This window comes from Pristiophorus japonicus, chromosome 8, assembly GCF_044704955.1.
Source record: "Pristiophorus japonicus isolate sPriJap1 chromosome 8, sPriJap1.hap1, whole genome shotgun sequence".
In the NCBI taxonomy this organism is placed as follows: Eukaryota; Metazoa; Chordata; class Chondrichthyes; family Pristiophoridae; genus Pristiophorus; species Pristiophorus japonicus.
Window position 1 is genome coordinate 205,973,949 of NC_091984.1, and position 25,028 is coordinate 205,998,976.

Sequence of the window (25,028 nt, forward strand, 5' to 3'; positions counted from 1 at the left end):
CAAGGCCCTGTACAACTGCAGTAAGACCTCCCTGCTCCTATACTCAAATCCCCTAGCTATGAAAACCATTTGCCGCCTTCACCGTCTGCTGTACCTGCATGCCAACTTTCAATGACTGATGAACCATGACACCTAGGTCTCGTTGCACTTCCCCTTTTCCTAATCTGCCACCATACAGATAATATTTTGTCTTCACGTTTTTGCCCCAAAGTGGATAACCTCACATTTATCCACATTATACTGCATCTGCCATGCATTTGCCCACTCACCTAACCTGTCCAAGTCACCCTGCAACCTCTTAGCGTCCCCCTCACAGCTCACACTGCCACCCTGTTTAGTGTCATCTGCAAACTTGGAGATATTACACTCAATTCCTTCATCCATATCATTGATGTATATTGTAAAGAGCTGGGGTCCCAGCACTGAGCCCTGTGGTGCTCCACTAGTCACTGCCTGCCATTCTGAAAAGGACCCGTTTATCCTGACTCTCTGCTTCTGTCTGTCAACCAGTTCGCTATCCACGTCAGTATATTACCCCCAATACCATGTGGTTTTATTTTGCATACCAATCTCTTGTGTGGGACATCATTCCTTCGCTACTGACTTATGAAAATATACTGAGCTGCATTAGAAATGGAGCTATGATACATTTTTTATTTTTGCAATGCCACTAGTATTTATGAAAATATTTAGTAGTATTTTTGACCAAGGGTTTTGTTGTGTTCCATATTATGCTCACAGTACTTGTAAAGTTTCTGTAATATATACTGGTCTCTTTATTAACATTTCATTTTGTTCACTTTCAAATATTGGAAAACAATGTACTCATGGGCCCAAGTTTCCACATGGTTTGCGCCTGATTTTTAGGAGCAACTGGTGGAGAACGGACTATCTTAGAAATCGCAATTCTCCACATTTTTTTTTCTGCAGTTCTAGTCAGGTAGAACAGTTCTACTTTGGAACAGAATTTTTTCTTCAAAAGGGGGCGTGTCCGGCCACTGACGCCTGATTTCAAAGTTCCACAGTGAAAACGTACTCCAAACTAACTTAGAATGGAGCAAGTGAATATTTTTGTAGAACTGAAAAAACCTGTTCTACACATTAAAATATCAGGTGCAGGTTACAAATTAGGCGTCCAGAACAAGGAGGGGGGGGAGGGAAGTCATTAAATTCTACAATAAATCCTTATTTATACTTATACAAATATTATACAAATAAATCCAACCTGAATAAAAATTTATAAGCAAAGAAAAGATTAAATAAACCATCTTCCTACCTGTGTGAAAGTGCTTCAGCCAGGGAGAATGCTGCAGCAAGCCTCACAAAACGAGGCAGCCGTTCCCGAACGTGGGGCGGGGGGAGGGGGTGGGGGAAGGAAGCTGTTCCGGCTGGTGGGCGGACACGGGGGGGGGGAAAGGGAGGAAGCCGTTCCAGACGGCGGGAGGGAGGGAACCGATCGCCGAACGCAGGGGGGGGGGGGGGAGGAAGGAAGCCGTTCCAGACGGCGGGAGGGAGGGAACCGATCGCCGAACGCAGGGGGGGGGGGGGGGGAGGAAGGAAGCCGTTCCAGACGGCGGGAGGGAGGGAACCGACCGACCGAACGCAGGGGGGGGGGGGGGGGAGGAAGGAAGCCGTTCCAGACGGCGGGAGGGAGGGAACCGACCGACCGAACGCAGGGGAGGAAGCCGTTCCAGACGGCGGGGAGGGACCAAACGCAGGGGGGGTGGGGGGGGGGAAGGAGCCGTTCCGGGCAGGCGGTCGAGCGGGGGGAGGGGGGGAGTGCGGGCCCGACCGACCGAGCGCAGTGGGGGGGAGGAAGCCGTTCCAGACGGCGGGAGGGAGGGAGGGAAGGAGACAGAAGGCTGCAGGAAGCCTCAGAAATTGAGGAGCCATTATCTGACGGCAAAAGGGGGAGGTCGTCGGGAAACGGCTGCCTCAACTTTCTGAGGCTTCCTGCAGCCTTCTCAGTGCTGATGTGCTGATGGCAATGTGCTTTTATTAAAAAATGTTCAAAAACTAAACAGCTACAAAGAACTACAAAAATGGCCGAGTGCCAATGTTTCCTTCACACTGCGCGTGCGCCAACGCTCCAACGTGCACGCGCAGCGTTGCCGGCAGGAAAAAAACTAATTTAAATAGTACCCGCCCCCTCCCACTTACAAAATTGGCACGAGTGTAGGCTCCGCCCCCCTGGGCGCCACGCCAAACAGACAAGGAGCTGCAGGGCACTCTAGAATCGCACGTTTTTTTTCCGGCGTCGTTTTAGGCGCGAAAAACGGACGGCCCAGCTCGGAGGGGCGCCCGTTTTTTATCGTGTGGAAACTTGGGCCCAATAAAACTTGGAATTGAAAAACAAATTTAATTTGCCGTTGAAATCTATTCTTGGATCTTTTTACCTTTTAATTTTTCTACTGTGTCTATGGATTTCAATTTTATATGTTCTGTATATACAGTTAAAAACAGATGACTCAAAATATTCATTTCTACTTCTCTTCCATAGTCACCATTTTAAATTATCGACCCTCATCCCACATTGTTATCTAGCAAAGACCCACTGCTCATTTTCTGCAGCCAACTGTTGGGTGGGTACAACAGCCACCTTTTCTCCATATGGAAAAATGACTAATGTCTAGCCTCTACGAGTGGCATTGCAAAAATAAAAATATGTATCATAGTTCTATTTCTAATTTAGCACAGTTAAAGATTATTTATTTTGGTGGGAAATTAAAATGCTAAGGAACTTCAGCTGCACCAGTTCATTTCCAATTTTATTCTGTATCGTTTCAGCCCTGTGATGGAGGTTCCAACTGATAAACCCTTGACAGAAGAACAAGCACGATTCTACTTTCAGGACTTGATCATGGGAATTGAATTCTGTAAGTAAATGATGTGTTCCTTTGTGTGGCTCTGAATAGGGAAAAAGCAGTGAGACCTTTCGATTGAAACAGTGCTGAAATAGTGTTAACTTTTAATTTAATTTTGACCTCTGCCTTGTTTTGCTACACCATACACAATCCCTGACAAGTAAGCAGGCCAACTCCTCCCTGTCCTTGCTTATGCTGCGCTGTAACTGACTTATAAGAGATGCATAAGAATGGTCCAAGTTAGCCAACCCTCCCTGTGGGATAGTGCATGGCATTCCCATTACAGCATAATAATGTTTTCTTCAAAGAATGCGTGTAACATGATCAGATCTACCTACAATATTTGAGATTGAGTTTTACTGCTTCTTGGATATGGTGATGGTACTTCTACAGAAGCCTGAATGTTAATTAAGGAAAATTTGACAGTTATAAGTGTACTGTTCAGCTATTTTTGCTTTCGTGGAGCATTTTGAGATATTTAATTACTTTGAAGGTGTTCTATATTAGTGCAAGTTGTTGTTTTTTTTTGTAGTAGAGGAGATTGGTGTTAGGCATGTGAAATGGAGTGTTGCCCTGTCCCTCCTGCCCTGAGCTAACTGCCACATTAGAAAAAATCAAACTAGATTTAACCAGAATGTGTTCTTTATGCAGTACACTATCAAAAGATCATTCATCGTGACATCAAACCTTCCAATCTCTTGGTTGGAGAAGATGGGCATATCAAAATAGCTGACTTTGGGGTTAGCAATCAGTTTGAGGGAACTGATGCTCTTCTGACCAGCAGCGTGGGCACACCTGCATTCATGGCTCCAGAGACCGTTTCAGAATCCAGGAAAAATTTTCATGGCAAGGTAAAAAAAGAGTAAAGTGCATTTTCTCTGCAGTAGAACTATTAATTAACCTACAATGTACTTTTATCTAAGATTCTTAAATTTCTACAATTGCCCATTCAAAATTCATATTATGTTGTATTTTGTGTTGGAACTGAATTTTGAGACCTGAAGTTGAACCTATTTTATTGGAAAGTATGATTATTTTATCCAACCCTTTTAAAGCCCTAGTTGCAATTTGTGTCCCATCTATTTCAGTGCAAAAGTCCTTCAATTTGTGATAGTTATTTTTAGGTTGAAGAATTTTTAAAACTTAAAACTAAAATCACAAGTTCTCATAGTGGGTCAAAAAGAAAAAGTTATGCCAATCATTGTTTAGTAGAGATATAAAACTGGTACATGTTGGACCACTCTGGTCTGGGATTCTCTGGTTTGGAAACATCCATGGTTTGGCATCGGTTTCCCGTGCTTACTGGTTCTCGGCGTTCATTGCTGCGGAGAGAGGGAGAGTAAGGTCCGAGTTTTACAGCTTGAGCCGGAGCCGGAGCGTGACAGAGGCGTTCAGGAGCCCGGGCGCTGTCTACAGGTACTGGTATACCTAAGCTCAGCATGACCCGCTGTGGTTCGGAAAATTCTCTGTTCCGGCACCGGTCAGGTCCCGAGGGTGCTGGACCAGAGAGGTCCAACCTGTATTTTGTTCAGGTCTTGACCTTGTGGAATAGACTAATGGTCATGGAGAAGAATCAGCAAGATAAGAGGATTCTCTGCAAAGGCAAAAAAAAAAGTACTGAAAGAAGTTCGAAGTTGGAACCAATTTTCTTCTGTGGGATTTTCCTCTTTGTTAAAACAAACTTAAGACCGTATGCTGAACCCTAAATGTGAATGTGTATTGTTGTCTGCTCTTTCACGCTGTTTTTCTACTGTTTGCTTCATGAATGGGATACTGAGGGCCCAAGTTTCCGCCCTCTGGAAAAACGGCGCATTTCGATAAGGTGCGCCGAGTTTCTGGAAGAAAAAGGGCGGCGAGAACTTACCTTGTGATTCTCTGGTCTCCTCAGGACAACTTCGTGCTCGGCGTGGCGCAGCACAAGGAGTCAGGGGCGGAGCCAGGTCCCGGCGCTGAAAACAGTGCCAGGACCTCTGCACATGCGCGCCAGAGTGTGCGTGCATGTGCAGTAGCTCCAGGCTCTCGAGGCTGCGTGGGAGAGGCCCGACCCTAGCCCTGGCCGAATGGGCTCACAGGGCGAAGATCGGGACTCGGACCTCTCTCCTGTTCGGCTGCCTCCCCTCCCTCCCGATCAGCCTTCCCTCCCCCCTCTTCTCTTTCCCCCCACCCCCCTTCCCCTCTCCATCGTCGGCAGGGCCTGCCCAGCGTGTATCGGTAGCAGCGGCCCGGCCCAGCCCGTTCAGCCTCTTCCCCCCCGCCACCTCCCATTCAGCCCCTTCTCTCCCCCCCCTTCCTCTCCCTCTTCTCCCTCCTTCCCCCCTCCTCTCCCTTTCCCCTCCCTCCCTCCCTCCTCCCCTCTCCTCCTTCCTCCCTCTCCTACCCCCATCCTCTCCCCTCCCTCCCTCCTCCTCTCCCACCCTCCCTCTCCCTCTCCCTCCCTCCCTCTCCCTCCCTCCTCTGCCTTCCTCTCCCTCCCCCCGCTCCCCCCCCCCACCCCTCACTGTCAGAAACACAGAGACACTGACAGAGAGAGAGAGAGAGAGATACTGGGGGGGGGGGGGCATCCCAGCATGCTGTTGGAGGGCTCCCGGTGCTGCAGTAGGTGAGTAGAAATAATTTTTTATTTATTGATTGATTTTTTTATGTTTTTATATTTTATTTTTCAATTTTTTTTGATTGATTTATTGGTTGATTTATTGATTTATTTATCATTTATTATTGTTCATGGCTCTTTATTTGTAAAAGTGAAGTGTTTAAGGTTTGTAAACTTTCCCCACCACCCCTCCCCCTTCTCTCATTCCCTACGTCTGATTTGTAACCTACGCCTGATTTCTAAGTGTAGGCAAGGTTTTTCTGAGCGTATAAAAATCTACATTTACTCCATTCTAAGTTAGTTTGGAGTAAGTTTTCGCTGCCTAAACTTGCAAAACAGGCGTAAGTGGCTGGACACACCCCCTTTTGAAAAAAAATCTGTTCTAAAATGAAACTATTCTAACTGACTAGAACTGGAGCAAACTAAATGCCGAGAATTGCAATTTCTAAGATGCTCCATTCTAAACTAGTTGCTCCAAAAAAATAGGAGCAACTCAGGTCGAAACTTGATCCCTGAGAGTCTCGGACTTTAGGTTCAGGTCTGTGACGTGTTGATACTCATTTTATTTTGGAATCTGATTGTGATTTCTGATTAGGCTTTGGACGTTTGGGCGATGGGTGTCACGTTATACTGTTTTGCTTTGGGGCATGTAAGTATAAAAAAAAAGAAATCAATGCTGTATCATTTAATGCTGTAGTTTTATTACTAGTGCTTAATTTTACCACTTTCTATTTTAATAACGTATTTAACAATTAAAATGTGCAGTCATACTCGTTTGATATTTATGCCTTCGCTATTTGAAGTTGTATCGTAAACTTTTTAAAATTTATGTATTGTATTTCTTGATTATCTGACATGGCTACATTTGCAGTCTGTAAAAACTTGTTGAAGGATGTAAAACTGATAAAGCTCTGTTTTTAATGTAGTGTCCCTTCATGGATGATCAGATATTAAGTCTGCATAACAAAATTAAGAACCTGCCAGTGGAATTTTCTGAGCAGTGAGTAATTTGCATATTTATACGTATATTTTCAATTTAGGTCTACTTCAATGTGTTTGATTTTTCCTAACTTAATTTGTCGATTTTATTTTTTGTCTTTTGATCAGATTTTTTACTCTCATTTCATGATTAGGTTTTACAGATTCTTTGTGGTATTGGGGAAATGGGATCATTTAATGTGGCAAACATTGCTTCTTTTTGGCTGAAAATATTTAAATGTCTTTTGTTAATTTTGCGAGCTAGGCCAGACCTCTCCGAAGAGCTGAAGGATATTATTTTTAAAATGTTAGATAAAAACCCGGAAACCAGAATTACAGTTTCACAGATCAAGGTAAGACAGAGCAATGTTACATCTATAATCATTCCAAAGGTTTATTTGTTGGTGTATTTGTAACTCACACACGCAAACATTGTAATATAATTAATGTAAAGTGCAGGAAGTCATTCCGTCTGTTGGCTTCCTTATGTCTCTGAACTGTAAGATGTTTAGGGCTGGATTTTCAGTCTTCTGCTGCCCCTGTTAGCGCCCCAAAGGGGCGGCAATGGTGGTGTTAAGCACTTCCAGGCGGGCGACCAGCTTCCAGTGCCCTGCTGGGAAATTCGGTGCTAGTTTGTTGGGGGCGCAGAGCATTTCCGCCCGGAAGTGGTGAGCCAGTGTGCAATGCTCCTAGTTGCGACACCGGCTCGATTTTTGGCTGCCGCCTGACCCGTAGCACTCTGTAGAGTGCCCTGGTGGGAACGCTTGTGGAAGCAGGTGTTCCAAGCCGTAGCGGGCGCAGTGAGGCAAGTAATGTCGACCTCAGGTAAGTGTGATTTTTTTATTTTTTCCTTTTGTTTGCAATTTATGTTGTGGTGGCGTGAGTTATGTATTGGGAATGTTTTGGGCGTTTTTTTTTTCAGGTTTTTTTCCCCCCAGGCCTCTCTTAGGGAGCTCCGAGGCAGACTGTTTAGCTCGGGATTTTCGCTTGCTCAGCTAGCATCGCGCTCTAAAAGAGGTGTGCTCCAAACTTGGGGCCCAGCTGATGAATTTTGTGGCTGAGGACACAAACCATTTCCCGGCGCAAACTTTACTGCCCCGAAATGATCAGAACCGAAAATCCAGCCCGATGTCTTTATTCAGTGCCCCAAAACATCATGTTAAGAAGGTTATTCAAATAACGAACGAGATGGAACCATATCCTAGCATAAGTCCATAACCTTCAGGAGAGGAAGAGGTTAAGGGCGGCGAAGATATCAGATCAGGAAAAAGACAAGTTTACCATTTTGTAATTTCAACTGGGGATATGTTTCTTTGGTTTATAATTTAAACACATGGAATACTACCTATTTGTAAACATGAAGAGGCCGAAATTGTCCCCTCCATAAGCTCCATTAACACCTCTACGAGGTGGGAATGGAGCGGAGAGGCCTTACCGACCGGATGGGCTGACCCGTCCGAAATTGCCCCGGGCCGGAAGAAGCGCACTGACCCCTTACCAACCGGCGGCGACCCCCTTTCCGATCCTCACGGGAAATTACCCCGCAGGAGCGGCACCACCGCTGCTTGGTGCCACTGACAGCTTTTTCTATCAGGAAGTTGTGTGTGTCTGGCCAGCGCGTCTGCTCTTAAAGGGGAGGGCACGCTGCCGTGGTCGCCATATTATTTTTTATTGTTGGCCGACTGCCAGGTCGGACCAATAATTATGCCCCGGTGGGGGGGGCAGCCTGGCACCACCTCCTGGGCCCGGCTGAAACCTTTCCTGGTGGCCCAGTGGACCTAACTGAAAACTCTGTAGAGTTCACAGCAGCCCTCCCCTTTAATTGAAGAGGAGGTTCGTCTGCGTCGCGCTGATGTCATCAGCGGAGGGCAATTTCGGCACCGAATTGTTCAAAAACTAGGCTTATTGAATGAATGCTGGCATTTTAGCTTGACAATTTCAGGACAGAGAATAATTTAGACAGCTAAACTTTTTGTTTATTTTGCTACTCCTCCCTCAGACACGTTCATCATGAATTGTCCCAAGATCAGAAATATTAATGGACTTATTTGCCAAGCACTGTCTTGAGTGTTGACATTGCTTCCAGTTTTACTGTCTTGGGAAGTGCTTCACTTCTGCTAAGTACCTCCCCCAAACAAACTGGCTGATTCTTATACCCAATGATCAAAGGCGAATGAAACTGCAGGGTAATGGTCTCAGGGTAAAATTTAAAGGCCTTGCTCCTAGTACAAGCCATTTTCTTCCCTGTAAGTGGATAGTCAGTCAGTAAAATCTAAGCAAGCACATGTTCGGACATACAAATAAGTATGGAATTTAGTAGCTGTTCTTACATAACTGTCGTAGTTTTGATAATAAGTACTTGTATTATTACAAGTTATTTCTGACATACTGGCCCTAATATTTACAGGGTAGTGCATTTGGAATGTGTGGAAGGAGTTATGGACGGGTTTCCTGGAGTGCAGGGCGTCTTTTAAATTTTTTTCTGCATGTGTCCTGCCCAACAGCCAACTGCCTGTCAGGCGGGAAGGCCTGTAACACAGGGAAGCATCCAAAGAAAGAGCAGCTTGGGAGGCAATGAGAGAATGTGGTCAGGGACAAGGGCAGGGTTGTCATGGTGATTGGGCGGGGTTTGGTGGGGGGGGGGGAATCTTGTCATGGTCGGGGAAGAGTGATCGTGGGGAATGAAGCAGATAAGCTTGTTGAATTGGGGGAAACACTCCTGCTCTTCCTAGCCCAAGTTGTGCTGTAAAGCACTTCCTACAGAGGATGAGAATTGTATACTTGTTGAGGTAACTGAACAGGAGGTTGAAAATTCTGTCAAACATATTCCAATCCTGGCAACAGTGGTAAGAGACTATATGAATTTAATAGGCCACTGAAAATAAGCTACTACATGCACAGATATCAAAGTAGCCAGTTATTACTTGTGTTTTGTAGTTATTAAAATATATTAAATGCTGAAGAACTTACTTTCATGGTTGTTTCTTACCTTATGGATCCAGCCCTTCTCGCTCCTTTTACTTACCTTGGAAACCCGGCCAACAATAGTTAAAAATAAAAAGCTGTAACAATGGAGGCACTCAGCCTTAAAAGCTGTTACTGACCATCCCGCCTCCATTAAAACCGAAGTGAGCGGGTTTGAGGCAAGTTGTAGTCTGGATTTACTTTTTTTTAATTTTAACTTCTCACCTGACCCAAACCTACCTATTTTGGGGGTTAAAATTACTCCACTGTTTCATTGGAAATTGCCAAAGTGAAGGATTGTGTTTAAAGTTGCAAAAGCTAAACTATTCCTATTTCCACTTATATATTTGCAGATATCAAAGTAGCCAGTTATTACTTGTGTTTTGTAGTTATTAAAATATATTAAATGTCTGAAATTATGCTGAAGAACTTACTTTCATGGTTGTTTCTTTTAACTTGTAGTTACATCGATGGGTGACGAGGCATGGTGCTGAAGCACTTCCTACAGAGGATGAGAATTGTATACTTGTTGAGGTGACCGAAGAGGAGGTTGAAAATTCTGTCAAACATATTCCAAGCCTGGCAACAGTTGTAAGAGACTATATTAATGTAATAGGCCACTGAAAATAAGCTACTACATGTCCAATGAATATTGTCCATTCTTAGGGAATCTGTACAGTATTTACTAATTGAGGGACAATGAATTGCTGGTACATCTGATGTTAGAGTCACCTGCTGTTCCCTTGAGTCTCTAGAGCTCTTTACACAACTGTGTACATACTGGAGTGAGTCAGCAGGAACTCTTCACTTCAGTGTATGCCATTAAAGCTGCGTCTGGAAGGTGTCAGAAATATAGAATGTGGTAGTATCTGTCACTTGCATGGCTTTGCTCAGTAGAGAATCTATTTCTAAATCAGCCTCAATTCCAAACTTAGACCAAAAAGAAAACTTTGCAAGGACAACTAAAATCCCTGGTGACACTGGTTAATTCAGGTCAATAGCAGCCAATACTCAAGCAGAAGAAAACTGTTCCTCTTCCCCCCCCCCCCCCTCCCTGCCACGACCCACTTTTTCTCCTGTACTATCATGTTTTATTGAAGGAATTTAAATATATGTCATACTTATTTCTGTAGTTCAGTAATATAGCATGTTTGTTTCTATCTTGCATGCATTCAATAACTGGTTCAAACAGGACTTAATAGTTTCCACAATTACATGATGAAATAAAGGAGGAAATTGTACTAGATGGTAAATGGATCACTAATGACCCAAATTAGTATATTAAATTGAAACAGATATTGTGGTAATTTTATTTATACATGATTATTGCTACAGGTCAAAAGTACTGCTTTAGTACTACAAACATCACTGTTAAACTAGATTGTCTCTGAATTGTACAGAGGAATGTTTTCTGCATTTGCCTTCAAATGCAACTTTTATAAAGATGTTACAAAATTGATGCTTTTTCATCAGATTCTTGTTAAAACAATGCTTCGAAAACGTTCCTTTGGGAATCCTTTTGAGGGAAATAGACGAGAGGAACGATCTTTGTCTGCATCAGGAAATCTACTTATGTAAGTAGATATCTATTTTTATTCATCGATGTTTTAGTGTTGATTAAAAATGAGTGCCATTCTCCTAAGCTTTGCATGGATTACATCTTCAAAAACAATAAGGTAAACACATTTTGCAGTACTATGCTGGCAATTTAAAAGCTTGTTTAATTTCCTTTAACAGAATTTTTACAATACTTTAATATAATTCTTTTTAGAAAAAAGCTTCACTGCTTTACAGGAAGCAAGCTCTTCTTAAATAAAGGTGCAGTGTTGTATTTATTCTTGGCTGGTAAAAAAATACTTTTGAGAGGCAGAAATTGAGGACAGTAAATCCCAGATTACCAGTCAGCCTTCTTTTGACATGAAGATTCATTAGCAGTTCCTAGCAATATACACTTGATGATATAGCCGTGTTTGCAGGAACATCTGTAGGTTTGCATATAGTGCTAAACCATATGGAGCTTTTTATTTGATAAATTTTGCATGGCAAATTGGATGAAACAAGGGAAAATTCCAGAATTGTTTTTCAAACCTCATTGTTTCCTGTTTTTATAAGTTGTTTACAATATCGTGTTGCAAAATACAATTCTAAACAAGTCAAATATAAAGTACTGTGGCTTCACGTGGATGTGGTAACTGATCTCAAAATAGAAACATTTCTAGTGAAATTCTAACTTTGAAAATAATGGAGAACTTCCTGTTCTAAACATGGGGTTCATTTTGAAGGAAGGTATTGTTTTAGTACTTCCAGAACTTATTAATGGTTGGAATGAACAGAGTAATAAGTTTGACAGAATGCACCTGCAGGAACACTCGTGACTGAAAAGATTTATTTTTAGACTGTTTGTCAGTGCACCAAGGGACAGCTCCACCTTAATTGGAATTATGGAAGAGCTTATGTTACTAATTGGAGGCATGTTTTATTTAACTTCAGTGAACCAAAGCTAATGATTCTTAAAGTTTTATGTGAAGGCTTCCCACATGGTAATGACATTTCTGTATTATTGGTCCTGCAGTCACATGATGTGATACAGTTGAAGATTTTTATTATGAATTCTTGAACCCTCCTGTCATGTGGCATAAAAAGCACCATGATCTTTAATCAATTATCATGATGAACAACTCTGCAGCAGTGATCAAATAATAAGCAAGCGAACAAATAGCCTACCTTGCAAACATGATATAAAACAACAGGTGGACTGTAACATAATCTCAGCGTTCTGAAGGCTACATAATCACCATGTCCTTCGATTTGTATTACAGCATTGTAACATGCTGCAGCCCAGCTGTTGTTCTGCATGTATAAGATGTCACAGCCTGGTATCTCAGGCTGGAGTTTATAGTTGCCTGACACTTGAGCTCACTAGTTGAGTGAATTTTATCCACTTGTTATTAGCCTGCTAAATTAAGTCCCAGAGGAAGTGTGATATTTGGTCTTGCAGGTTTGGAGCAGGGGGCAAGATGAAACTGTTTGGGACATAAATTGGGTTGTGTAGCGCCCGTTTATTTAGTCAATACGCGGCCAACTAAGACTCAAAAATAGGGTCCGAGATGCGCATGCGACTTCCAAAGAGAAGCGCGCAGAACAGCATTTTGGTTAAGGGATTTTCCGACGCACGCACCTAACGACCACTGGCAGCATGCAGAGCAGGGAGATCATGATGCTAATCAGTGTGCTGATTTGAAGCCACCATTGCCATTTTGCAAATACCCACTCCATCCAATGTCTTGTCTTAACCTCGCACAGCTGAATACGTTGTTAAACGGCATGAAGGATCCCTCACTTACGCTATTTAAAGGGATCATGAAATATTTACAAGTTAGTTGCTGGATTATTTCTTCTGGCTGCTGCTGCAGTTGTACATGTTTTTGGTTGGTTTCCTATACTTGGCTAAAGTTTAATTAAGTACTATATAGGGAGTAGTCTGGCTGGTCTTGCAGTACTTCTTGTGTTCTTTAAAAGTTGCTTCCAGACATGCGTGGCTTGGTATGTCACCCTCTGGGAATTGAACATGACTGGGAGGATGAAGAGTGGACACGCTTGGCAGTACAAGTAGCTAGAAGAGGGAGAAGGAGCAGGGCACTCAGCAGGAGACCACATCCGTGGAGGCTCTTCAAGAAGGAATTTTTGTGCTTCAGCGATGACCAATATATGAGACGTCAAGTGTTTACAAAAGAGGTTGTGACTGAAATCTGTTAACTGCTGCAGCCACAACTGCAACTGCAACCTCAAAGCGGGGCAAGAACAGCATTGCCTGTAGCTGTCAAGGTGACCATGGCTCTTATTTTTTATGCCTCTGGCTCCTTTCAGGCTGCTGTTGGAGATATAAGCAACATCTCGCAGTTTGCAGTGCACTGCAGTATAAGGTAAGTCAATGAGGCGCTCTATACGATGAGAAACACATTCCCTCTTGCCAGAGAGAAGCAGGAGGAGTAAGCACGAGGTTTTGCATGGATTGCAGACTTCCCTATGTTGCTGGGTGCCGTTGACCGTACGTACATCGCCTTGGGTGCTCCTCATCTGAACTCGGCCACATTCATCGATAGAAAGGGATTCCACTCCCTCAATGTGCAGATGCTGTGTGACCACAGGCAGTGTATCATGCAGATTAATTTTTTTTTTACAGCACGAAAGGAGGCCATTTTGTCCCATCGTGTCCGTGCCGGCCGACCAAGAGCTATCCAGCCTAATCCCACTTTCCAGCTCTTGGTCCGTAGCCCTGTAGGTTACGGCACTTTAAGTGCACATCCAAGTATCTTTCAAATGTGGTGAGGGTTTCTGCCTCTACCACACTTTCAGGCAGTGAGTTCCAGACTCCCACCACCCTCTGGGTGAAGACATTTCCCCTCATATCTCCTCTAAACCTCCCCCCAATTACTTTAAATCTATGCCCCCTGGTTGTTGACCCCTCTGCCAAGGGAAACAGGTCCTTCCTACCCACTCTATCCAGGTCCCTCATAATTTTATACACCTCAATCAGCTCTCTCCTTAGCTTCCTCTGTTCCAAAGAAAACACACCCAGCATCTCCAATCTTTCCTCATGGCCAAAATTCTCCAGTCCAAGCAACATTCTTGTAAATCTCCTCTGCACCCTTTCCAGTGCAATCACATCTTTCCTGTTATGTGACCAAAACTGTACACAGTACTTCAGCTGCGGCCTAACCAGTGTTTTATACTGTTCAAGCATAACCTCCATGCTCTTATATTCCATGCCTCGACTAATAAAGGCAATTATTCCATATGCCCGCTATCCTGGGAGAAATTCTTCTTCTTTCATTCTGTGGCAGTCCTCTGTTCACAGAGGCTACAGAATAGGAAATGGAAAAATGTCACATTGCTGCAGTAAGGGATTCACTTATACAGCGTGAGGCACATTGTTGAGAAGAATAGAGGAAGCTATACTCTTCATCTAAATGTGGTATGCTTGAATTGATAGTACTTGATCCCTCAGCTTAAAGAGCACACAATAGATACTTCAAAGTGGAAGAGAATCTTAAACCCAATGTAGCCCTAAGCTACACAGACTAAAAGATCCCAAATTTAATTTCTGGTTAGTTGCTGAATTATCTGATGTTAGCTGGTGTGACATTCGAGGCATTACAATTAGCTGAAGAGTGTTAAAACAGTGAACTAATTGATATCCAGTTAACCATGCTAGAAATAATTTATTACGCGAACATCAAGTGAGACGCCAATGCAGTTTGGCCTTGATGTCCTCTGCAGCGATATAGTCTACCAACTCTCATTGTCAAAGCTCATATATACAGATTAGCAACTTGGGAAAGAGTGTTAAAGCAGCGAACTAATTGATATCCAGTTAACCATGCTAGAAATAATTTATTGCACGATCATCAAGCGAGACCCCAATACAGTTTGGCCTTGATGTCCTCCACAGCGATATAGTCTGCCAACTCTCACTGTCCAAGCTCATGTATACAGATTAGCTACTTGGGAAAGGTATCTGAGGATGCCTGACACCTGTGAAACTGTACGCCAGCTATTCGATAAGACATTACAAAAATACCTTTGAAGAAGTTAATGGCACATGGAATTAAAGTAAATGTGACCACAGAGATAGAGAGATGTTTGGATCACAGAAAGAAAAGAGTTGGGGTAAAAGGAAAATTCTTGCAATAGAAAGGCGTAGTGAGTGATGTTACATAGGAGTCTATGTTGGGATTGCTGTTACTTACTATATATGTATATGTTTTGGACTTGGGAATTGAGGAAAAATATATCAACATTTGCTTCTGACATAAGTTTTTTTGGCGGGGTGTATAGTAAACAAAAAGATTGTGAAAAATTGAAGGAGGACATGGATAGTGAAAAGGTGATGGGTGCAGTTCAATGTAGAAAAGTGAAGTAATATATTTTGGAAACAAGAATAGGAAAAGTAAATACATCTCTAAATGGTACAATTTAAAATGGAGTAAAGGAGCAGAAAGATATGCAGGCCATTATAGGGGACAGCAGAAGTAAATAAGGGCGTAAAAAGGGATGGCATAATGCTTGGTTTTGTACCTGGGGGTATAGAATACAAAAGCATGAAGGTCATCTTAAACTGGTACAAGACTTTAGTTTTTTTCATTTGAGTTGAGTAGGTTAGGGGGTGGTCTGAAAGAAGTCTTTTAAGACTATGAAAGTTTATAATGCAAATTGATTATTTCCAATATTCGGCGAGAAGGCACAAATTTAAGAGGATCGTGAAAAGAATTAATGGGGAGATCAGAAAAAATCTGTTGAGAGGGTGGTTATAATGCTGAGTTTTTTGCCATAAACTGTTGTTGAAGCAGTGTCCATAAATTATTTTAAAAAGGAATTAGATAGTTCCTTGAACAAAAGGAATACCAAACCATGTAAGGAGTGAACAAGAGTGGGATAAGACTAGATGGCTCCAATGAAGAGAAAAAAACACTGATACAGACTTCATTGGCCAAAGGGCCTGTTTTTGTGTTGTAATATTCTATAATTCCTTAAAGATCAGTGCCTTCAAGAGAGATGGGGAGAAAATTCAATTGGTGGTTAGCAGTAAGAAACTATTATTTTGGTGGTGGTTGAAAAACTGTTAAAAAGCATTTCAATCTGTTTTATACTTGGTTAGGTTGGGTATTGAACAATTTCTCATAGGCTGTCGATCATTTTGGCCTGGATTTTGCAGCCAGCGGTGAAGGAACGTCGTTTGCCGCTCATTACACTGACAGCTGCCCAGAGTTTCTGCGGGCTTTTGAGTGGATGCTTGCTGTCATCGTGCATCTGAACCAGCACGGCACCCTCTACAAGGGATCTGTGGTGTGTGTGAGCCGGAAAAAGCAACAGCCTGACTCTTCAACCAATCAGATTGAAGAATCCTCACTGAGTCTAAACCAGGAAGTATAAATTAGATTTAAATCATGTACAGAAAGTCAAATAAAGAGAGGGAACGAAAGATGGGATTAAGAGATGAGACAGACAGAAAAAGTAACAAAAAAGTATTTTAAAATCTCCAATACTAATTCAGTTCTGAAGGAATGAGACTCTACATTTGTAAAATTACATTTTCAGTGCCAGATAGGTAGTTTGGCAGTAATTATGACTTATCATGCCATTAAAAATTCACTTCCTCTTGAATGCACCAGCCCTAACTTTTTCTGCCGTAAAGTGAGTAAGTACCGCAATTTCACGCCCTTACATTGATCTCCATACCAAGACTAGCGGCAAGATACATTTTTAGCGCAGCCTGTGGAGGAGCAGAGTAACTCTGACAGTAATTTCTGGATTTCCACATTTAACTGCACATGTCCAGACTCTGGAAGTTGCTGCCCGATTTACTCCATAATTCCTATTAGTTCACCATTATTCTCAATGGGAGAAATGGCAGAAATTTGTCACTATCCTCCGCCTGCTTCACGATGACATGCAAGCAGTGATTCTTACCAGCGGATCCACCACAGACCCAATACAAGTGCGGACCGGCGTCAAGCAAGGCTGTGTCATCGCACCAATGCTCTTCTCAATCTTCCTCGCCGCAATGCTTCATCTAACCTCCAACAAGCTCCCCGCTGGAGTGGAGCTAATCTACAGGACCAGTGGGAAATTGTTCAACCTCCGATGCCTCCAGTCCAGATCCAAGGTTGTTCCAATCTCTGTCATTGAATTACAATATTCAGATGACGCTTGAATTTGTGCACACTCGGAGTCCGAACTCCAAAGCATTGTTGACACCTTCACTGAAGCATACGAGAGTCTGGGTCTTGCATTAAACATCAGTAAGACAAAGGTTCTCTACCAACCTGCCCCTGCCGCTCAGTACTGCTCCCCGATTATCAAGATCCATGACAAGACCTTGGACAATGTGGACCACTTCCAACACCTTGGGAGCCTACTATCAGCAAGGACAGACATCGATAACAAAGTCAAACACCACTTTCAGTGTGCCAATGCAGCCTTCGGCTGCCTGAGGATAAGAGTGTTCAAAGACCAGGATCTCAAACCCGGCACGAAGCTCATGGTCTACAGATCAGTAGTGATACGCATCCTCCTATATGCTTCAGAGACATGGACTATGTACAGTAGGCACCTCAAAGCACAGGAGAAGTATCACAAACGCTGCCTCCGCAAAATCCTGCAAATTCATTGGCAGGATAGGCGCACCAATGTCAGCATTCTCTCTCGGGCCAACATCCCCAGCATCGAGGCATTGATCACGCTCGATCAGCTCAGATGGACGGGCCACATTGTCTGCATGCCCGATACTGACTCCCGAAACAAGCACTCTACTCCGAGCTATGTCACAGCAGGCGAGCCCCTGGAGGGCAGAGAAGATGCTTCAAGGATACCCTCAAAGCCTCCTTGAAAAAATGTACCATCCCCACCAACTCTTGGGAATCCCTGGCCCAAGACCGCTCAAAGTGAAGAAGCATCCGAGAAGGTGCCGAACACTTCGAGTCTCTTCGCCGGGAGCACACATAAGCCAAGTACAAACAGCGGAAGGAGCGTATGACAAATCAAGCACCCCACCCACCCGTCCCTCTAACCACCATCTGCCCCACCTGTGATAGAGACTGTAGATCCTGCATTGGTCTCATTAGTCATCTTAGAACTCATTAGTGTGGAAGCAAGTCATCCTCGACTCTGCCTAAGAAGTATTCACAACATCCAAAATCCAGGCCTTATTTTTTTTAACTTAAATCTTGCACATGCAGACATGCCAACTTCTAAATAATGACCGTTTTGATTTTGCTTAATTTTTTGTGAAGCAATTAAGAACATCTCTCATCTAAAATTGTGCTATTAAAGGGCCAAAATTTTGCCCTATGGTTTTTTCGGCACACCTCCGAGCCCCCCGACATTTTACCTCAGAAGCAGCGGCAAAAAAAAATCCTCCGATCATGGCCGATTCTCAGGCCGTCTGTGGAGCTGGCATGGCGCAGGAGAAAGATAGGGGGGCGGAGCTAGGTCCAGGCGCTGAAAACAGTGCCGGGACCTCTGCACGTGCAGTAGCTCCTGGTAGGCCGTTTCGGCAAACGCACGCTGCACGCTGTGTGGGAGGGGCCAAAGCACGCCTTCCCTTTCCTGGGCAGAGTGGCCTGCCGCACACTCTGATATTGAAGGATCGCAGGCCAGTGCGAGCATTGACTTGGTGCAGAGCCAGGATCGCAAGGAGAATTCACAGGACACCAAAGAGGAGAGCATTGACAGCCAAAGATGCTCAGTGTGTGAGGTCGTCTTCCCGCTCAACTTGGAGGACTTTGATTTCGAGCATCACGTTGTGAAGCACTTTGTTTACGAGTGTCCAGTGTGCCAAAGGACCATTCCAGAGAACAGACAAGTTGCCTATGAAGACCATGTGCAGTCCCATTTTATGGAGGCCAACTGAGGGGCAAACAACAAACCAGTTTGAGTTCTACTTTATAAAGATGCCATCAAGCCCAGCCTTTCCTCTCCCTCCCGCGCCCCTCCTGATGCCGCCAAGACCAGCCTTTCCTCTCCCTCATCGGCAGCCCGCTGCGCTCCCTAAGGTAGGAGTTCTATTTTTTATTTGTTATTTACTGATTAATTTTGGTGCTTTAGGTGCAGGGCTCCTTCTATTTTATTATTTGTTATTTATTGATTGCTTATTACTTTGGCCTTGGTGCTTTAGGTGCAGGATTCCTTCTATTTTATTTGTTAATGAATTGCTTATTACTTTTTGTGCTTTGTTTGGTGCTTGAAATGTTGTTACTTGCGCCGATTCCTTAACTGTAAGTAAGGTCTTTCTGTGCGGACAAAAGTGGACACATACGCTGCTCTAAGTTAGTTTAGAACAACTTTTTTCTGGCCAAATTGGCATAAATGGTGTAAGTGGCTGGGAACGCCCCCTTTTGGGAAAAAAAACTGATCTAACAAAAAATCTAACTAATTCACTTACACTGGCGCAAATTAAATGGCCATATTTGCAACTAAAAAGGTACACCAGAAAAATCAAGTTACACCAAAAAAAAACGATGCAACTCATGGGGAAATTTGGGCCCAAAGAGAGAAGAAATTGTGGTGCTTAAGTCTGCATCTATTTGTGGGAGTCACAAATCCCATGATTTTCATTCTCCCAGCTTCATCTTAGTTTTCTTAGGCATATGTTCCTTCAGTATACAAGAGTTACACTAATGCTGACATGGATTTGGATTTGAAGTGAGTTGCTTGGAATATATTTATAATTTGAATCAAATCAAAATTTCTATATTCAGTCCATGAATACAGTTGCCCATTACAAATCTCTGCTGAGCACTACAAACAGGAAATGCTTGGTTAACAAAATCTCTGTCAGCGGATTCAATACTCGATAAACAGCTGATCTGCTGAGGTAGGATCTTGCAATTTGAGCCCCGCCCATTTGTATTACCCTGCTGGAACTTTGTTGTTATTGTAAATCATATTATGTAAGAATACCGAGTGGATCCAAACAATAAATAATTCAGTTTAAATTCAAATCTGTGTCGGAGTTAGTGCACCACAACACTTAAGAAAAACAACATGAACACAGGTGGTGATGTCCCAGCTCCAAATTCCTGCAACCATCACCTCCTTTCTTCCTGCCCCCATCACTATAAATTCAGATTCACACTAAACACTAGTAAACTGCTTGGTTTCTGCAGCAACCTACCCTTCCCCCAAAAGGGACACATGTCATCTATATTTCCATCCTATTTGTAGCAATTTATACTTTTTTGCAGGAAGTTGGTTGGGCAGTATCCCCCTCTGAAAGCCTACTTACAACTGTTAACTAGGTTATTGTTGTACAGATAATCCTTGAGGTTATTCCTGATAATTGATTCCATTATTTTACACAGAATGGAAGTAAGACTAATGTAGATGCTGGTGTCTGTTTTGTTAACCTTTTTGAACATAGACATCACATCAGTCTGTTTTCAATCTGTTGGTTCCTCCCCAGTGTCCATTGACTCCCATATTCTGAAGGGGATTGACAGGGTAGATGCTGAGAGGTTGTTTCCCCTGGCTGGAGTGTCTAGAACTCGGGGGCACAGTCTCAGGATAAGTGGTAGGCCATTTAAAATAGAGATGAGGAGGAATTTCTTCACTCAGAAGGTTGTGAACCTTTGGAATTCTCTGCCCCAGAGGGCTGTGGATGCTGAGTCTCTGAATATATTCACGGCTGAGATAGACAGATTTTTGGAGTCTAGAGGAATCAAGGAATATGGAGATCGGGCAGGAAAGTGGAGTTGAGGTCGATAATCTTATTGAATGGCGGAGCAGGCTCGAGGGGCTATAGGGCCTACTCCTGCTCCTATTTCTTATGTTCTTATATAATGATTTTCAGTGCCTCAGGTCTCCTGCTTAGTCTCTCTCAGCTCAAGTATGTTAATCTTTATTGACAGGAACAATAGAAACTAAGATAACTTTAGCATTTCCCTTTACAAAAAATCAACTGAGAGACATGTTTACCACATTTTGTGATATATACTGAACTGATCGTTGAAAAAGGCAATCAAATATAATAGCATCAAATAAAATTTGAAGCTGCAATCACCAAGGCTAAAAATTTGTCTTTCTTCACATTCTTCAACATAATACAATTTTTCTGCTTGTGCAATTGCTTGGTACCTATTCTAGAATTGGTATCAGATACTGAACAAAAGATTTTAATAATTAAAATTAATTGGGATTCAAGAACATTTGATTCGACTTTTGTTTTAGTTTATGAGGTAAAATCTAAGCAATACCATTAAACTGGCATTTTTGTAAGCATTTTAATCGCCTGCTTCGAAACATTGTGTTAGTATATGTTAGTAAAATATATTTTCTTAATTTTGCATTAATATTCTGTGCAGCTTCACTAGTGGCATGTGTGACTCAGGCTTCATAAAAACAACACCTGTTGTTCTGTGAGCTTTCCAACCTCAGCGGTCTCCTTTTCAAGTGATCAGATGTTGTCAAATATAAAAGAGACCGAGGGCTAGAAATTACGGGCACTAATGGGCCGCTCAGCACCTATGACAGCCTGCCGCGAACTTCATTGGTGGTTTAGTAGCGGCGCTGTCATTTAGCACTGCGCACTCTAGCGCCACCCATTTGGTGACATCATGCGTGTGCGATATCTGAAGGACTGACCAGGTAAGTGTTCAGATTGCACTTTATTTACAGTTACTTGCCTTTCTGACCTCTAGCAGACTGTTGCTAATGTTTCTTCCATTTCCTTGCAGTTATTGCTTGGTACAGCTCACCTCCTTTAGCGCCTCAACTTCAGTAGTGCTCCCACCCCGTTAGCTCCCTAAGAGGAATGTGGAGCGCTTCAGTTAGCGCTCCACTCCCTTCTTGGGGTGTTAAAAATGAATATCCTGGTTGGAGGCGGTAAACATTGCCCGCGCTAAAATTAGCAACCAGGCAGTGTCATTGTCTCAAACTGGGCTATACTGGATTTTTAGCCCCTAATGTTTCCAAAGCTTGTCTATTCTAGAAAATATGTTGATCTAACTAAAAGTGTTACCTAAAGTATAATATCCATTATTATTAAGTTAACAGAATGCCACTGTCAGAGAAATGTGTGTGTAGAATGTATTTAACAATTCATCATAGAATTGAGGTATCTGTTGTCAAACACTTGTTCATTCTTGTGTAAACTTTCCCCTAATTTCCAGAAGAAACAAGTCAGGAAATGTGAAATACTACTACTTACATAGTAGCCAAAGGTAAAACACTAAACTTGAGTGTGTAAGCCTGCAAGTTATTCCGTGCAACTAATAACTTTAATTGCAACATGTTTTCAGCCATAATGTGTGACCCAAGACATTAAAGGATATTCATTCAAAAATTCAATAGAAAAGTTTTTATTCCTAAGATTCTTCTAAGGTCATGTAAAGCATTGTCTTCTGTAGAAGATCATATACGTATCTACCTATCTCACACATGCCTTCTACTATATAAAAAAATGTTGTGCCTGTAATATTTCCAATGAACATCTAGCGTAGGCGTGGTCAAGCCTTTTGTCTTTCTCTGCCGCTTACATAAGATTACATTAGGTGCGTACCATGGAGCACATTGGACCACATACAAAGTTTAAATCAGTGTTCACATTAATTTGCATATACATCACAAACTGCTAGCACTAATAGGTCCTGGTGTTCTGATTCAAGATTTATCCGCCAGTGAGGCAACAGTGCTAATAATAGACCACTGCAAGCCTCCAGGCCAACAAGATTCAAACAGGGCAAACCAGCAAATAAGAAATACATGTGCAACTAGAACTGAGTTGGCTGGTGTCATGCACTGTATTATCAATGCTCACGGACTGCAAATGGTCCACAAAGCACTGCTGTTCTAATATTACTGATTAGTCCATTGTGCATCTGGTTAGCATGGGTCAATCAGATTACTGAAAAAAAAATTCATAACACAAATAATAGTGGCCCTTTTTCAGCCATTATAATAATTCCCATTGCCTCACTAAGTTAATCTAACATTTTGTCCAGTCTCAAGCCCTCTGCTCCATGACTGAGCCTGGCCTCTCCTTCCTTCCCACTTAGGTCCACCCCAAGTATTCTGGCTCTTTGGCCTCCCTCTAGCTAAAGTCCATCCATAATATTTGGCTTTGGCCTTGCCCACTTGAACCCAAATGCAGCAACCAACTCTCTTTCTAGCCTGACCCTAAAGTCTCCTGTCCTAGACCAGTTCAGTCCAGGATTGTAAGATTTGGATCACAGGTTGTACACAGATTACCCAAAAGGTTTTGGGAGTTGTAAGGCGTTTTATTAAGGAGCCATAGTTCAAATATGGTTAAACACAACACATAATCAGGATAGACATAGTAGACATACGACTGTGACAAGTAGCTCGTATTAGTCCCAATCGGACAGACGGCTGGACAGACGAACAACTCTTCTCTGCACCATCTGCCCTGAAAAGCTCTTTAGATATCTCTTTTATTCTCTTTCTAGAGGTGGGCCTGGCTTAAAATAATGGACAGAGCTATCTAACCTATGATATGTCAAGTTCTTTGTCTCAACTCTAAGGTGAAACTCTGTTTTTCACATGTCTTTCCTGTTTATACTTTCTGAAGGCCCATCTCTCCTGTCTTTATCCTCCCAAGATTGGAGTCAGACATGCCATTATTGGCCTTCAGATGTTTGTAGCTGCCTGTTATCAGTTATTTATATTCACGCTGTTCAAGTAGCTTTAACCATTGTACCATGGAATTAATCCTTCAATTCTAACACCAGTCTGAAGGGACTTTTTTGTCTCAAGTTATTTCTTCCAATTCATGATTTCTTACAGGATGTAGCAGTCGGTTTCTTTCCTGGCTGAACCTGTCCCTGAGTGCAGTAGCCACTTCCCTGCATGGCCCAACCTTCCCCTGAGTTCTATACCAGACCCCACTTGGCCCAACCTGATCCTGCGTGCAGTTGCCAGCTCTTTGCTTGACCCATTCCAGCAAATAACAAGTCCCCACAATCCCATTCTCTACCAGTCAAGTCTCTGGTCCTTTGCTACCTCCTAGTTCAGCTCCCAACTTCCACTTTCTCTAGGCCAGTGTTGTCCAATACGTTATCTACTAGCCACATGTGGTGAATTGTGAATCCAGATGTGGAAAATTGCTTTCCTGATTAGTTAATTAAAAAATTAGTAATAGACACTGTCATTGGGCATGTGATTTCAATACTCATATTTGCACGGTGTGTGTATGTGAACTTTAACCTTTTTGTGCCTTTGTTGGTAAAATGACAGATGAAAAACAGTGTGTGATTGTTTTTTAATCATTGAGTGCCTTACTTTCATGGTTACTGAATAATGGTAGATATTTGATAAGTAAATATATACTTGAAGTATAATTACCTGTATTATGTGAGTGTACGTAAAGCATTTTCTACTAAAATTAGTGCAGTATGGCTGAAACAGTGTCGCCGGAATTGGTGATTTCTATTGGACAACACTGCTTTAGGCCCAAGACTACCCGGCACCCCTCTGGAGAGTAAAGTTTCCAGTTATATCAACATGGAAACATTGTATCCTTTTATTGGAATGGATCACACATTATTTAAAATAGCAGTAATTTCTGGGGATGAGTAATATACTGTGGTCTTTGCCTGCATGGTGCTTACTAAAGCATGCATTAAACTTTGAGAAACACTATACGAATGGCACATGCAGTCTTTACAATATTGGTAGCATGGTGCTTATTGCTTGCATGTACAAGTTTGTATTTTGCCAGTAATCACTTGTTATAAAGAGGTATCTTAATTGTCATTTTAAATCAAATCTACCAATGGGCCAAATTCACTGGTGATATTGTAACCCACTGTGCTGTGGAAGGTTGATATACATTTAATGTCTGGCAATGTTCCCAGAGATAATTCAGGATTTTGGCTATATGCAGGGAAGCCTGGGGCTTCTATTTGATCTTTCTTTGTTTCCCCCCCCCCCCACCCCGCTTTTTATTATTATCTCCGTGTGCCTTTTTTCTGTCATTTATTTATTTGATTGGTTTCATTTTATTCTTGCAAATTTATTTTCAAACCAACTCCACAGGTCATTGGTAAGTTCCATAATTGGTATTTGAATAATGTATTTTGTGACAGGTAATGATTTATTTATATATATATATTTGT

General features: G+C 42.5%; 1 protein-coding gene across 3 annotated transcripts in view; it reads left to right on the forward strand.

The window, feature by feature from the left end:
• LOC139268950 (calcium/calmodulin-dependent protein kinase kinase 2-like) overlaps positions 1-25,028 on the forward strand; it is a 130,197-nt gene that overhangs the window by 98,902 nt on the left and 6,267 nt on the right. For 2 of the 3 annotated variants that reach the window (XM_070887833.1, XM_070887835.1), the window contains exons 9-16: positions 2,788-2,876; positions 3,516-3,715; positions 6,050-6,103; positions 6,381-6,454; positions 6,698-6,785; positions 9,859-9,987; positions 10,870-10,970; positions 22,065-22,115. In XM_070887833.1, coding sequence (XP_070743934.1) covers positions 2,788-2,876; positions 3,516-3,715; positions 6,050-6,103; positions 6,381-6,454; positions 6,698-6,785; positions 9,859-9,987; positions 10,870-10,970; positions 22,065-22,115 — 786 coding nt within the window. The remainder of the gene's footprint in view (positions 1-2,787; positions 2,877-3,515; positions 3,716-6,049; positions 6,104-6,380; positions 6,455-6,697; positions 6,786-9,858; positions 9,988-10,869; positions 10,971-22,064; positions 22,116-25,028) is intronic. The other variant, XM_070887834.1, reaches the window with a different exon arrangement.